This window comes from Dermacentor albipictus, chromosome 6, assembly GCF_038994185.2.
Source record: "Dermacentor albipictus isolate Rhodes 1998 colony chromosome 6, USDA_Dalb.pri_finalv2, whole genome shotgun sequence".
NCBI lineage: Eukaryota > Metazoa > Arthropoda > Arachnida > Ixodida > Ixodidae > Dermacentor > Dermacentor albipictus.
In genome coordinates, this window is record NC_091826.1 from 131048129 (window position 1) to 131064104 (window position 15976).

At 46.5% G+C, this 15976-nt stretch overlaps 1 protein-coding gene across 1 annotated transcript in view; it reads right to left on the bottom strand.

Annotated features, from left to right (window-relative positions):
- Positions 1 to 15976, bottom strand: part of LOC135918612 (uncharacterized) — a 400339-nt gene that overhangs the window by 198936 nt on the left and 185427 nt on the right. The window contains exon 5 of the mRNA XM_070521094.1: positions 10210 to 10388. Within this exon, the coding sequence (XP_070377195.1) occupies positions 10210 to 10388 (179 nt within the window). The remainder of the gene's footprint in view (positions 1 to 10209; positions 10389 to 15976) is intronic.

The window sequence follows — 15976 nt, forward strand, 5'->3', positions numbered from 1 at the left end:
ACCTCGACGATGTTGTAGTCTTTGCTGCTGGGCTCCAGTTTAACTTAAAAAAGTGCCTATTTGCAGCTCGAAAATTGGCTATATTAGGCCAAGTTGTCTCCAAAGAAGGCATCCTTCTTGATCCTGCTAAACTTTGCGCCGTAACCGAATTCCCGAAGCCCACTAACTTAAAAGCACTACGCCGCTTCATTGGCCTATGCTCCTATTTTCGACGTTTTGTTCGCAATTTCGCTACTATGATCGCACCACTAAACCAACTCCTACAAGGCGACAATGAACTTTCTGCTTGATCGGAAGCCTCCGATGATGCCTTTATGGCTCTTCGTCGCCTACTCACGTCTTCGCCGATCTTGCGCCATTTTTACCCAAGCGCACCTACAGAACTTCACACTGACGCCAGTGGTGTCGGCCTTGGTGCCGTGCTCGCACAGCATCAGAACCCTAATGCCGAATACGTGGTCGCTTATGCCAGTCGTACACTCACAAAAACTGAGGCCAATTACTCAGTAACAGAAAAAGAGTGCCTGGCTATCGTATGGGCTCTTCAAAAATTTCGCCCATATCTCTATGGTCGACCCTTTGACGTGGTGACGGATCATCACGCACTTTGCTGGTTGTCTAACCTCAAAGACCCATCGGGCCGCCTCGCTTGTTGGGCCCTCCGAATTCAGGATTACGATAAGCGTGTCGTCTGTCGCTCTGGACGCAGACACTCTGACGCCGATGACCTCTCGCGCTTCCCAGTAACTTCCGACAGCAGTACTTCTACCTACATACCAGATATCTCACCGCTGGACAAGGCTTCAGAGCAACGTAAAGACCCATGGATCGTCTTGATATCCGACGTTTTGTCAAATCCTCCGGCAGCTTTGGCACCTCGAGCGTCACGCCTACAGGCGCAGCATTTCACCATCCGCGACGGACGTTTGTACCGCCGCAACTGCCGCAATGACGGCCGCACATGGCTCTTAGTAGTGCCCCGCCACCTTTGACAAGGTTTATGCTCCGTTTTTAACTCCGATGTGCAGTGTGGTCACTGCGGAGTGTCGAAAACCTACACATGGCTTCACCTACGATATTATTGGCGAGGGATGTAAAACTTCGTCCACAAATACGTACGCTCCTGCATTGCTTGCCAACGTCGCAAATGTGTCCCGCATTTCTCCACCGCACCTCTTCAGCCGCTTCCCTGCCCATCTCAGCCATTCGACCATGTCGGCATTGATTTATACGGGCCTCTTCCATCTACTTGCACCGGCAACCGATGGATTGTTGTCGCCGTAGATCATTTGATACGATATGCTGAAACCGCCACCTTGCCTGCCGCATCAGCAAAAGATGTCGCCTCATTCATTCTGAGCAACTTTGTTCTCCGCCATGGCGCACCCCATGAACTGCTCAGCGATCGGGGTCGCGTATTCCTCTCGGACGTCCTGCAGTCACTCCTATCTGAATGCCAAATTATTCACCGCACTACTACTGCTTATCATCCACAAACCAATGGCTTAACAGAATGAATCAACAGAACTCTTGGTGACATGCTATCAATGTATGCAGCGTCTGACCACTCCAACTGGGATCTTGTGCTTTCATTCGTCACATACGCCTATAACACTGCCTCTCAAGCCACTACTGGATTCTCACCATTCTTTCTGCTTTACGGCCGCCATCCCTCCAGCACCATTGATACGGTTCTCCAATACCGGCCGGACCCTGCTGAGTGCTCACCTGTTTCTACGGTCGCTAAGTCCGCCGAGAAATGCCGACAACTGGCTCGTTCATTGACGTCTGCTCAACAGTACCGCCAAAAAAAGCGCCATGACCTAAGCCCACCCCCTCACCCCTTCCCTATAGACTCACTCGTGTGGCTTTGGGTCCCACCTGTTGCTGCACCTCGCCTTTCGTCCAAGCTCCTCCCGATGTACCACGGGCCCTACCGCGTCGTTGCGCAACCATCACGTGTAAATTACGTGGTCGAGCCCGTGTCACCATCTCCCGATCTGCGTCGTCGGGGACGAGAGACTGTCCATATTGACCGGCTGAAGCCATACTACGATCCTCTCAACTTTTCAAAGATCGCCAGAATGTCTACTCTTCAATTCCGGGGGTGATTGTGACGAAGAAGAACGGCAGGCTAAAAAGCCCCGTTGCAATCGCGTGGCTCATACCCAGTTCGTTCACTGGCTGCGCCCTAGCTGCTGCTGCCGAAAGTTGTCGCTGCTTCTCTAGGACCCGAATAAACCCCCGTTACATTATATATATATATATATATATATATATATATATATATATATATATATATATATATATATATATATATATATATATATATATATATATATATATATATATATATATATTCCCACCGCGTCTTTCCCACCAGTTCCTGATGGCGAGTACCTCGTCACTTCTCTGCCCGACATCCCAATACAGTATGCCGTCTTCGTGCCTCAGAGTATACTCACTAATACTGCGAACCACACTCGCATGCCTGTCTGTAATTTTGGATTGGCAAAGCAAATTCTACCACAAGGTAGATTTTGCCTTGCGACCACTGATTGTCTCGGTGACCAATACGTGGCAGCGTTATCGACCGATGGTTCTCGCGACCTTATTATGCCCCTCGCGCCAGCCTCGGGCGTCGATCCCAACATAAAGAAAATGGTTGCGACGGACCTGTCCTCTAAGCAGGCTGAAGACCTTTGCGAAGTATTAACGTCCTACCGCGATATTTTCGACTTCGACGATCGCCTTTTAGGCCAGACCCTCGCGGTCAAGCATCCGATTTCTACTAGCGATGCTGCGCCTATTCACTGACGACTGTATCGAGTTTCTATGTCGGAACGCCGAGTAAATCAAGATGAAGTGAACAAAATCCTCGATAAAAGCATAATTGAGCCTTCATCGAGTCCCTGGGCGACACCTGTGGTGTTGGTTAAGAAGAAGGACGGCACGTGGCGCTTCTGTGTAGACTACCGTCATCTGAACAGCATTACAAAGAAGGACGTCTACCCGCTCCCACGTATAGACGATGGCCTTGACTGCCTGCACGGTTCCAGCTATTTCTCGTCTATTGAACTTCGTTCGGGATATTGGCAGATCGCTGTTGACGATATGGACAGAGAAAAAACCGCGTTCATCACACCTGATGGCCTATACCAATTTCAAGTAATGCCGTCTGGATTATGCAACGCCCCTGCCACCTGTGAGCGTATGATGGACTCCTTTCTCCAAGGTTTCAAATGGTACACATGACTCTGCTACCTCGATGACGTCATTGTCTTCTCGCCAACGTTCGACACTCACCTTGAGCGTCTCACAGCTATAATTGATGTATTTCGAAAGGCGAAGCTGCAATTTAACTCGTCCAAATGTCGTTTTGGCCACCGACAACTAACTCTTCTGGGCCATCTCGTTGACGCTTCCGAAGTACAGCCTGCTGCCGACAAAACTCGCGCTGTCCGAGAGTTTCCGGTTCCGAAGACAACCGCAGACGTTCGAAGTTTTGTAGGGCTGTGCTCGCACTTTCGTCGTTGTGTTCCAGATTTGGCGACAATTGCTAGGCCCCTAACTAATCTTTTGAAGAAAGGCGTACAATTCTCGTGGGGTACTGCCGAAGCCGCCGCCTTCTCTCGTCTCGTCACTACTCTAACCTCACCACCTATTCTCGCCCACTTCAACCCGGATGCCCCTACAGAATTACGTACAGACGCCAGCGGTCATGGCGTAGGTGCCGTTTTAGCCCAGCGTCAGCATGGCAAGGATCGCGTTATTGTTTATGCGAGCCGCCTCCTAGCATTATCGGAGCACAACTATTCCATTACGGAACGCGAATGTATTGCTGTTGTCTGGGTGGTTGCGAAGTTCCGTCCTTACCCTTACGGTCGCCCTTTTCCCGTCGTCACTGACCATCATGCTCTCTGCTGGCTCTCATCGCTAAAAGATCCTACAGGCCGGCTTGGTCGATGGGCTTTGAGGCTACAGGAATTTTCATATTCCGTGGTGTACAAGTCTGGCCCCCTGCACCAACACGCTGACAGTTTGTCGCGTTACCCTTTTGACGACTCTGACTCCTCCAATATTGCCAGTGCTTCTTGCGTATTCTCTGTATCCCAGCTGCTTCATTTCGCCGACGAGCAACGCCGTGACGCCTACATCAGAGCACTCATCGACCCTTTTGAACACTCTCCGGCTGATGCTGCTCTACGCCTCTTCGTCCTCCTTGACGGTACTCTGTACCGTCGTAACCTTCATCCGGACGGCTCTGAGTTCTTGCTTGTAATACCTAAACACCTCCGCTTCACCGTTCTAGAAGAGCTTCATGACGCACCAACGGCAGGACACCTCGGCGTATCTCGAACCTATGACCGTGTACGTCGCCACTTTTTCTGGCCGGGCCTTGCCCGTTCCGTACGACGTTACGTCGCCGCTTGTGAACTTTGCCAATGACGCAAGAAGCATTCCCAGCTCCCCGCTGGTTACCTGGAGCCGCTCGACATCCCTGCTGAGCCTGTCCATCGTGTCGGCTTGGACCTTCTCGGCCCATTTCCGGAATCCACATCAGGAAACAAGTGGGTTGCAGTCGCGGCGGACTACGCGACCCGCTATGCCGTAACCCGTGCTCTTCCGACCAGTTGCGCAACTGATGTTGCGGATTTCCTCCTACATAATATCATTGTGATGCCTGGTGATCCGCATTAACTGCTTACTGTCCGCGGCCGCACTTTTTGGCCAAGGTCATTGACGACATCATCCGTGCCTGCTCAATACACCATAATTTTACCACCTCCTACCACCCCCAAGCAAACGGCCTCACTGAGCGTTTGAACCGCACCCTTAAGAGATGCTATGCAAATACGTTTCAGATGACCACCGTGACTCCAGCAGTCCCTAGCAGCTGCGAAGCAACTAGTCACGGTGGCGGTCAGACCTGTGACGCAGCACAGGGTGCTAAGAATTTCTGAGCCCGCGCGGGCCGCCATTGGAATCTGAACCTGGCAAAGTTTAACGCTAGAACGTTACTTATTGAGGCGAGCGTAGCAGTGCTATTAGAGGAATTAGGGGGCAGTAAATGCGATATAATGGGGCTTCGTGAGGTTAGGAGGACAAAATAAGCCTATACAGTGCTAAAAAGCGGGTTGAACTACCTGTTCCTAAGTTCGAGTGTTTGCTCAGTGGTTGTAGCCTCGGAAGCTAATTCAGCAACTGTATTGAGCACGTTGCGCATCAAGCCGGGCAAGATCTCTTGCTTGACACGTCCCCTTCACTGGGAACCGAACTCTTTTCCCTTCTGGCATGTCGGGGTCAGCATGTCTGAACAAGCGAGTCGCCTACTTTGTGAAGATTGCGATGCTCTCATTGGGAAGTTTACCCGCCGTGGTTGCCTAGAGGCTATGGTGTTGCGCTGCTGAGCACGAGGTCGCGGGATCGAATCCCGGCCACGGCGCCCGCATTTCGATGGGGGCGAAATGCGAAAACACCGGTGTGCTTAGATTTAGGTGTACGTTAAAGAACCGGAGGTGATCAAAATTTCTGGAGTCCTCCACTACGACGTGCCTCATAATCAGAAAGTGGTTTTGGCACGTCAAACCCCATAATTTAATTTTGGGGGGAAAGTTGCACTTGGGCTTCCAGCAGAGCTTCTGCTTTTTCCTTGCAGCACGACACCCGTAAAGGTCTGCAAGAAGCCATTGCGGATTAGGTCCCATGTTGTCATGGTCGATTCTACGTTGTCAAACCACATTCTGGCAGTGTCTTCTCAGGCGAAGTATACATGACGCTGCTTGTCATCGGAGTTCCAGCTGCTGAATGTGGTGATTCTTTCGTAGGTCTCCACCAGGTTTGTGGATATTCAGTTGATCATCCATGTAAGGTCGGTGGTTCCCTGGGCTGTTGTAGCACGATGGGGGACGCTGCTGCTGCCATTGGTGTTGACTTGGAGACAATCTTCGTGGTCGTTTCAGATAAAAGCACGTGCGCCGGGGGCAGCCCTTGCAGCCTGCGGCTACCTCGCGGGTTCATGGCGACGTTGCTGTTGTCTTCCGCGTTCGGGCTTGGGTCACGGCTTTGTGGGGGCGTCCGGTACATGAAGGCAGAGCACCTCCACCGGATGTTGCTTTGTAGTGACGGTAAAGAACATATTAGCGAATCTGTGAATGTTGAAACTAACTTTTATTGGGCGAACAGTCAGCGATCATCGAAATCTGATATGCGGGTCAAGCGCGTCGGTTTCTATATTTCAGCCGGATGCTCTTTAGGGGTAGTTGTTTCATACTAGAAGGTAGGATAACACTGCGCGAAAAACGAGGTCAACGAGAGAAACACACAACGCACCACGAGGGCAGACTGCCAACTTTTTTTAATGAATTCAGAGTATACGCTATTTCAAGCAGGATCCCCGGCACATGACCACATGGTCACTCACACTTGTGCAGATAACATAACAGAATTCTGCAGACTAATCGTAACACAGTTTCTACCGAATAAACATGAGGGAAAAAGACCGAACTAATTTGTTGTGTGCACAAGCATTGAGCGATAAAAAAATGTAGATGGCACATGTCATAATAGTAACCGAAGTTTACGCAATAAGCCAGGGAATGAAAAAGTGCGATGGGACCTGTAAAATGTGATTACAACAAGGTCAACACTAGTGACGTAAGAAGGACCAAAGATAACTAAGATTACATAATGAAAAGACAACAATTACCCGAAGTAAATGCGAAGCTGAAACTTGTGTTACACACAAGCACAAGCTGTGTGCTTGTGCTCCGCGATGTTTCACCCGCTTCACGACTCGTACCGCTTGTGCATCGCGCAGTGGTGCACAAATACCTCAACAACAAGTCCTGCAAGCTTGTTTCGGGTGCCTAAAGACAGCAGGTGAGCGCTCAGAGCCAAGGACATAAGAAGGCGCATGTGTGTACACGAACACAGCCCTGTCCATTTGTGTGCCCCATGAGACTCCGGACGTCACTGCGCCTTGATTGTGCTACACTTGCCTCTTCCCGGTAGAGAAAGCTGACAAATAGATGTTCCTCCTCATTGTCACCTGGTCTGTGACTTGTGTTTTTCTGTGCCAAGCCTCATTCTGCAACTTCAGTAACTTGCCCAGCTTTCCATACCGCCCTCAGTGCTTTTTCTGTGTATCACGTTCTACAAACCTACTAACAGCTGAAAAATTACTGTTAGTGTTTGTGTACTATCTTAGTAACCCCCGATGGGAAAACCGCGCAAACAACCTTCATGTGTAGGCATGATGTTCAATGCTCATGTGCAAACATGAGCATTGCAAGTGTTCTCCTTGCAGATTTTTGCAGTTCGTGTTTGTTATACAAAGGACAACCCAGTAGGTACGACGTAGTGCCTTAAGTGACGTAATTTTATTGCTAAGCATTGGATTCGGGTAGAAAGAAAAGTCGTGTTGACTTGTTTTACCTGGTCTTTGATTGAGAAATAAGCCTTTCTGCGAATGTTTTCTATGTGCTGCTGCAAAAGCCGACTACCTTCTGTTCCCTTTGCCACCGTTACTCAAGTTGCGGCGAAGTGCAAAATAATGTGATAATGTGTGTTTCAGTTTTTAGTACAATGTCATTTTTTTTCTGCCATGTTTTTTTTTCAATTTGTTCAGCAGTAATGAACATGTCACGCATTCCATTTACTTTCGTGCAGATTTATAAGTAAGCTTTCTTTTGGTATGGCTCCTTATCAAACAATAGTAGCATTTTATTCTATCTTTCAGGTATTTTCCGTGTCATTGTTTTTGCCATTACCAGTGAATTTTCCCTTTTTATAGTTGTAATGACTATGTCATACACGTCGTCCAATTTTGTGCAATATCTTACAGCACATTTCAGGAGCCCGTGTACATTTAGGTCTTGAGGACGTTATAGATACATCTTGTTTTTTTATGTGTGTACATGAAACGGCCTTCGCGTTTTCTAGCGCTTTCTTTTGTTATTTCACCATCTGTGAACTTTTGTCTTTAGTGCTCTTGTACGTGTCATTCACCTTTCACTTTTTCTCATTTTTGGAGCGTGTATCACACCACGTTGTAAGAAAAATGTTTTCGGAAACGAAGTCAATAAAGTGAGACTAAACATCTGTTGTGGTGGAAGTAGAATTTTTTATGTCCCGGCACATGCTGGTATAATATAAGTATGGGCAAGACTGCATGCCTGCCAACGCATAGCCCACGGCGCACCACGCGCCAGCTCGCAAGGAATGCCAATGCGCGGTGGAGCGCGCACATTGCTTGCGAGCTGGCGCGTGGCGCGCCGTAACAAGCGCGATATAAAAAAAAAGCGCGCCGCTTACAGGTAAAAACAAAAAAAAGTGAGTGGCGCGCATGGCATGGGGTAACGGGGGAAAGATAGTGGAGCGGGTCGGCATAATAAAAACAAAAAGGAAAGAAAACGTTTGGGAGAGGAGTTGCCGCGCGCCTGCTGTTGCTGTTGCTATGAAAACGTAAACAATCACGTGCGCCGCCATTTTGCTTCTGCGTCACCCATTGGTTAGGGCCGTAACTGAAGGGGACCTTGGCGCTAGCGTCGAAAGAGCGTCTGCTCAACAACGGCCAATGGGAGCCATACGGAGTGTACCCCCCCCCCCCCCCCCCTGGTAAGGCTTTGATTTCGCTGTCCTGTGGGCAGTGGACCAAACAGATCGTTGCATAAACGGCATCAATCACGTTCTGCATTGCAGCAACTGGAAGTGTCGGCCAGATTCGTAAATATGGAAGATTGTGGGAAAACACCCAGAGCAGAGTTCCCTAAAAAAATGAACCTTTTTTATTCACCAGAAAGGAGACCTGTGCGTCAGCACGCCATCGCAGCTGCTGCACAATACGTATCTATGATAAAAGGCCGGCGGCGTGTTTCCTGCTTTTCCCTTTGTTATTTTCAAATAACAAAGGTAAAATGTAATGTCAATGTAATGTAAATGTAATGTCATGTAATAGTACATGACCGGGGTAGTTGGAGAAGTATGGGAGAGGCCTTTGCCCTGCAGGGAGTGTAACCAGGCTGATGATGATGATGATGATGATGATGAATACAACTCAAGGAGAGCACTTGTAGCACTTAGCTACGTTTGGGTGGATGTCTCATTTTCTCTTTAATAAAGCTCAAAGAGAGAAGCAATAAATTATTGTAGTTGCTAGGCAGCACAATGTGTGCGACGATATTTTCGGTGTACTTCGCCAGAATGTCATCTCATAGTCATCTCATGCTTATGACACATAAAACCGAGACTTCTTGAACAACCATGTAGGTCAAGTGGTCGAGTCATCCCGCATACGTGATTGCGGTACCAACGTGCGTAAACGAACTTTCACCTATTCTACCTCGAGAATTCTCACGTCTTAGTAAATATATACCGAGAGTTGTCACGCATCCCCAATACTGGCCCTGCCTTCCCTTTAGCATTTGCAGATAACCTTTAGTCTTATTTATTTCCTACGCGGCCGACATTTCAGTTTGTAGTCGGCTTTTCAGCGTTCTTCCTCCGCCCTACCTCAGCCTGGAAACTTCTCTCAGAGATGCTATCATTCAGCAACTAAAAAAAGAATGCAAGAACCCCACTGCAGTTGTCCAAGTATGCGTAAGCACCCTGCCAAATAACAATTGTCCCACTCCCAAATTTCAGTTGGCCCACACCGAAACTTCAAGTTGACGAACCTCGAAATTTCTGACCCACCCCAAAATATTAGTTGGCTCACTGCTGCTATAGGCTTCCCCGTGTATTTTCCATGGAGTAAATGTACAGTCGACCAAAAAAGTTTACGGACCATAGGGTCTCAGAAAATGCGAAATATACGAGCAGCCTTTAAGAAGAGCCAGTAAAACCATACATCACAATGTTGTTCACATATACCAGTAAAGGCTGCTAATAGGAATACCAGGCTGCGTTTTGAGGCCGCGGAGATATTCAGACTGTCGTCAGATCTCTTGGTCCGTAAACTTTTTTGGTCGACTGTACCCCTACGGAAATGCGAAAATGTAATTATATCTGTAACCTCTCTAAATTTTATTTTTGGGGGCATTCATTTGACTGTTAGCGCTTATAATGCTACGCAGTCAATACAGTTTCCCTATTATAAAGATTAAATGCCCTAACTTCGCAAATTACTCATTGAAGGTTAGGCATATAGACATTAAATAAAGCTTAGACATACAGGAGACGTTGATGAAGCAAGTCATGAAGCCCTACCTTCTGAAACGTGAGGTAGGACACCCTTCCTGTAGTGGATATTGATGTTGAATTCTTGAGGTCGACATATACGTGGGTATAGATGACAATCTCGCAAAGTTCCTCGTTGATTGGTATCATGGTGGCGTCATATCCCGCACGGCCGATGGTGCATACCGTGTATCCGTAGCCCGTAGAGGCTGCATAGAGCACATGTTGAAATAACCAATGACTACTATCTCTGTTAGCAGCTAAACCTCGTGGTAACCTCCAACTAGAAAACAAATTAGCTATAGCTGCGGACACGAAAGCTTTTATGGGCGCGTGTGCAGTAATTTCAAGGAATGATTATTCAGTGATTTTTGAACGCATGCTCGAGTTTGAGTTAGAGTTCATTGTTGATTGATCATAAGCTTGTGGGATATAGCCATGGAGTGCAATGTGCGTGTACCAAGAAGTTCCTTAGTAATATTACGCTATCGGAATTTATTCTTTGTAACATACGTATCAATAGCAACGCAGAAGCATTTGCGAAATATATGAAAGGTACATCTGTCATTTCCGTGTTGTTGAAAGTATTTTGCCATGAAAATAACAATTGAAAAAGAAGAATCAATGGGTAAAATGGTACCTTTGTGTCACGCAAAAAAAAACAAATGAAGAATAATTTACAGGGCCCGTATACCCTAAAACTAATCCAGTGCGGTTTTATCCCGAATTCCTGACGTCAATATTACGTAGCCCGTGATAAGAGCATTGAGCAGTGACCCACAGTCGTTGTTTGAACAGCCCAATAAAACTCTCCGATTGTTTACGCTAAAGTCCCTTGATAATCTTAATGTACCGCCACTGTTTGAACTCTAGCGCGGTCGCACGATCTCCTCGCCTCCTCCTCGCTCCTCCCCCCCCCCCCTTGCGCGCCTATTCAGCGGGAACCGGTTTCACGCCCGTTTTTCTGCATGATGATTGGTCTCCCTGCCATTGGCCTTGGAAACACGCAGATTTTGCGTTTTGAAAGGTGCAATGTGGGCTTCTTGGTAATGCATATTGATATGTGTACGGTAGCGCGATTAAAAGACAGGAAAAAAGAAGACACACATAGCGCCAACTTCCAACAATGCTTACTATTTATATTTTCACATGGTGGCTACAACAAACAAGCTAATGAAACAATAACAGCTGTGTTGAATGAACACAAATATATTTAACTGGCGGAATTTAAGAGTAGAGATGTCGTGACGTGCCCGGACATGAACCTAATAAATTATTGAAAGAAATAGAAGAAAGCAATAATAATAGTTCCAATGTATTTTTTTAGCGCGAAACCGCACAATGAAGGTATCCCGTTCAGGGTAATAGCATCGGAGAAACGCACATGGCAGAAGTCTATTGCAGTCTATCTATTATACAAGCTCAGCCTACTCGACATAAAAGATACGTTCATCGCGAAAAATGCCGAGGCAGTTTTAGCCTTTCTAGAGGCCAACTGTAACGCGGGACTAAAGGCCTTCCCAGCATATGTGAAGGACCTGTATTATTCTTTGCCGCAAAATGAATTGCTGTGTGCAGTCATGTATTGATGAATTTGGGGCCGTAAGACTTAGTACGAACGCGGGCACAACCGTTGAAGATTTTTCATAACTTTTAGACTTGTAGATGGAGTCAAGATTTGTGCAAGGCAACGACATTCCGTACCTTCCAAAACAAGGGCTCTGTATAAGGTCGTACTTAGCACCTGTCTTAAGCAACCTATACTTAGATATGCTAGACAGAGACCTGTATTCACGCGTCAATGAGGCAAAAGTTGTTAACATATCTAGATTTTTTTTAGTGTTTGTTAATGTTACGTTAGACAACACTGAACGAGAAGAAAGGGGGGTTAACCGTGAGACTTGATTTTTATTAGTCATATAAGAAGTAAAAAAACACAGACACCATGGACCACAAAGGGGAAATTACTTGTGTTCAATAAATGAAATAAAGAAACGGTAAATTATTGGAAATGAAAGTGGATGAAAAGGAACTTGCGCCACAACTCAGAGACCTTGGCGGCGGACGCGGAACGTCGTTTCTGCCACAGGTGTTACACGAACGTGATTTTTTGGGGTGAAGGCAAGAGGTCAATGAACCCACACATGCTACCTGAAGGTATCAATGTTGCCGAATTCGAGACCCTCGTTTTGTAATGAACGACAAGAAAGGGGGGTTAACCAATAGGCCCGATTTTATTAGTCATATCATAAGTCAACAAACACTGAAATCAAGGAAAACATAGGGGAAATTACTTGTGCTTAGTAAATGAAATAAAGAAACGGTAAATTCATGGAAATGAAAGTGGATGAAGAAACAAGTCGCAGTAGGGGAACGATCCCACAACCTTCGCTATTCACGTGCAATGCTCTGCCAATTGAGCTACCAAGCGTGCTCTACCAAGTGAGTGTCACCAACAGAGATAATCCAAATGGTTGAAAATAGGCAGAAATTAATAATGCTGCAGGAAACTCAAGCGGAGAAGATCGGGCTGTCCGGCTTTAACTCGGTCTGCAAAGGCAAGGAACCGGGCAGAGAAATTGCCACCCTAATTTACAAGAAGATTCCCTACATAGAGCATAATTTAAAATTACGGGGAGGAAACTTGAATAGAAATTCATAGAAATGGTCCTAAAAAGGGCACAGATGTAATGCGTAGAGCTTGTTCTGCCTCAGTATATATAGCAGTCCCAGGGAGATAGATAGACCTTCACAGCGATTTTTAATAAGGCCATCGAGGTAGCCAAACTGCAACCCTCATAATAGCAGGGGACTTCAACGCTCCACACCAAACTTGGGGCTACCACTGAAGTAGAAAGAAAGGGGAAAGAATGTGGTGTCTCGCCACAGATTTAGGCCTCTCTCTTATCACGGACCCAGCCTATCCTACTAGGTGTGGCACTTCCGCGTAAGGAACACTACCCCGCACCTATCCCTCACTTATTACTTACCTAAGGCCGAGTGGATCAACTCTGGCGCGGATCTAGGCAGCGACCATTAAATACTACACATAATGGTGGAAACGACGGGGGTGGAGCTGAAGCATATCGCTTACATAGACTGGGGCCAATTTAGAAAAATCAGAAAGGACAGAGCAGACACAGATGGAAAGGGTGCATCAGGCCACCAGTGTAGGTGGCTCAGCTTAGGGAGGACTTGAATGCAGCAACTAAGGCTATAGAGACGGAGGAAGAGGTCGAACAAAATGACAGTAGAGTGGCGCATTTGATCGAAGCCAAGCAATCGATTTTAAAAAGGTGAAAATTACTACGCCTAAACAGAAGACTTAAACAGAAAACAGCAGAAACAGAAGCTGAATAGGGATATTGAGAAGCACGCACAATATTTGCAGAAATAAAAATGGGATGAGCTGTCTAAATGTGTAGATGGAAGGGTCAAATTTGGAGACACTTGGAGTGTGCTCAGGCACCTGCAAAATGAAAACGGCGCTAAATCGTATGCACGTATGGCAGTGGAGAAGCTGGTACACCAGGAAAGTCAGACTGCAAGCGCAGAGAGCATAATGGAACGATTGGCAGCTCAATACCTGCCTCTCAGGAAAGAGGATCAGGATGTAAGTTGTCCCGCTTACTCAGGGGTAGAATGCAACTATATGGAACAGGAATTCACGAATGTGAGGTACGCACAGTACTATATGATTTGAATAGTACGTTAGCAGCGGGCGCACACGGCATCTGGCATCATTTGGACGACGACTCAATAAAATATCTGATTACATACATTAGTGAAATATGGAAAGATCGGGTATACGCAGAAGACTGGAGGACGGCGAGTACTATCTTAAAACCAAATCCGGACAAACAACTCAACTTGGATAACCTAAGGCCAATTTCGTTAACATCATGCCTAGGAAAGACAATGGGGCATGACATGTTGAAGACGTTAATGAAATGTGTGGATTACAATGCCATCCTACCATATAATCTGATTGGTTTTACACCAGGCTTGTCCACAAAAGAAGTCATGCTGTTCAACCAAACATCAACTGATATTAGCCAAACCAAAGAACACTCGAGCTTTCTTTGGATTGGATGTCGAAAAAGCTTGTAACAGAATTAAGCATGGAGAAATACTTGAAGTTGTTTCCGAACTGGGATTGGGCAGAAACCTCTATGAAGTTGCGAAAATCTTTCTTGGCAATTGTTCAGGTCACCTTAAATTTGGGGATATTAAATCAAAGAAGATGGATCTCGGTGACAAGGGGACCCCACAAGGGTTGGTCTTGTCACCTATGCTTTTCAACCTGGCCATGTCAAAACTCGCAAAAGGAATAAAAGGGATAGACGGCATTTACTTTACTATTTATGCAAACGACCGCTGTAGGGAGTATAGGACAGGCAAAGAGAAGACTTCAGCAGAGCATTTATGAGGTAGAGTCCATTTTAGAAGACATGGGACTCAAATTCTCTGCTGATAAGTCTGAGCTCCTAGTGCTCAATAACAGGAGAAGGGGTAGAAAACCGAGAGGAGGTGTTCCTGAGGAAGAACCCAGGTTTGTACTAGGCTCGAAGGCAGGCGAATCTACTAAGCAAGTAGAATCAATTAGAGTCTTTGCGTTATTCCTGGAGGCAAGCAGGGGAAACTGAAGAACAATACAACACATCACAAGCAAGACTGAGGAAGTAATAAGATTGCTAAGGAGAATCACTAACAGACACAGAGGATTCTGAGAGGAGAGCGCCGTGAGACTGGTCCACGCTTTCGCCTTGTGTTACTTCTCATATGTAGCTGCGATGCTCGGTTGGACACAGACAGAGCTTAACAAGTTGAACAAAATAATTGAAAGGCTTCTCAAAACAACAGTGGTGTTACCGATTAACACGCAGGATGATAGATTAATAAAACTGTGGCACCCCTATACAATAGCCGAGATAATTCAAGCCCAGCAAATTGCCCACAGAGAAAGGCGCTCTGGAACAAGGTCAGGTAGAGCAATACTCCATGAGGTAACGTGGTGCCCAGCCGTGTCCAAAATTTCAGGGGAAGTACGGCAGAACTATAACATAGCATAGGACAGGTAATCAACGCGAACCTTTTCCCCAGAAATATGCACCCGGCGCACAACCTGGAAAAACGAATGCAAGGGCCGGAGCTCTCCTGCAAATAATAGAACACGACAAAGAATATGCGGCTTTTGTAGATACTGATTGGGTCAGGGGAAAGAAAACTTTTACGAGTAGTAGATGCAGATGGTCCCACTCAGGATGCTATCACAGTCATGACTAAAGACACAACCGTCGCGCAACAAGTAGTGATACCATTGGCTTCAAGGAATAATAAGTGGACGCGAATTTATAGTGACTCTAAGATGGCTATTAGACACTTTACCAAAGAATTGGTAACCAAAAGGGCTGCCCAGCTTATCGGTGAGATGGACAGCCAAGGGATCTAAATCCGCTCGTTTCCTGCACACGTGGGGTCTGTCGATCAATCTCGGAAAAAATTAAGCGAGATGGCTAACGGAGCTGCACGAGGACTTACTATTCGTTCACAACGCGCGACCAGGACCATAATATTGTACAGGAGGAGAACAGGGACAATTAGTTACATATAATGAAATCACGAAGCATTCCATGAACAGAAGGCAATTTTCTGTGCCACATGCTAAGCTGAATAGAGCTCAAGCAGTGACTCTGAGATTCTTACAGACAAGAGCATATCCGTGTCCAAACATTAATAACAAGCTATATCCAGAAAGAGAAGTACCAATCAATTGTGTGTTCAACCAATCAATCAG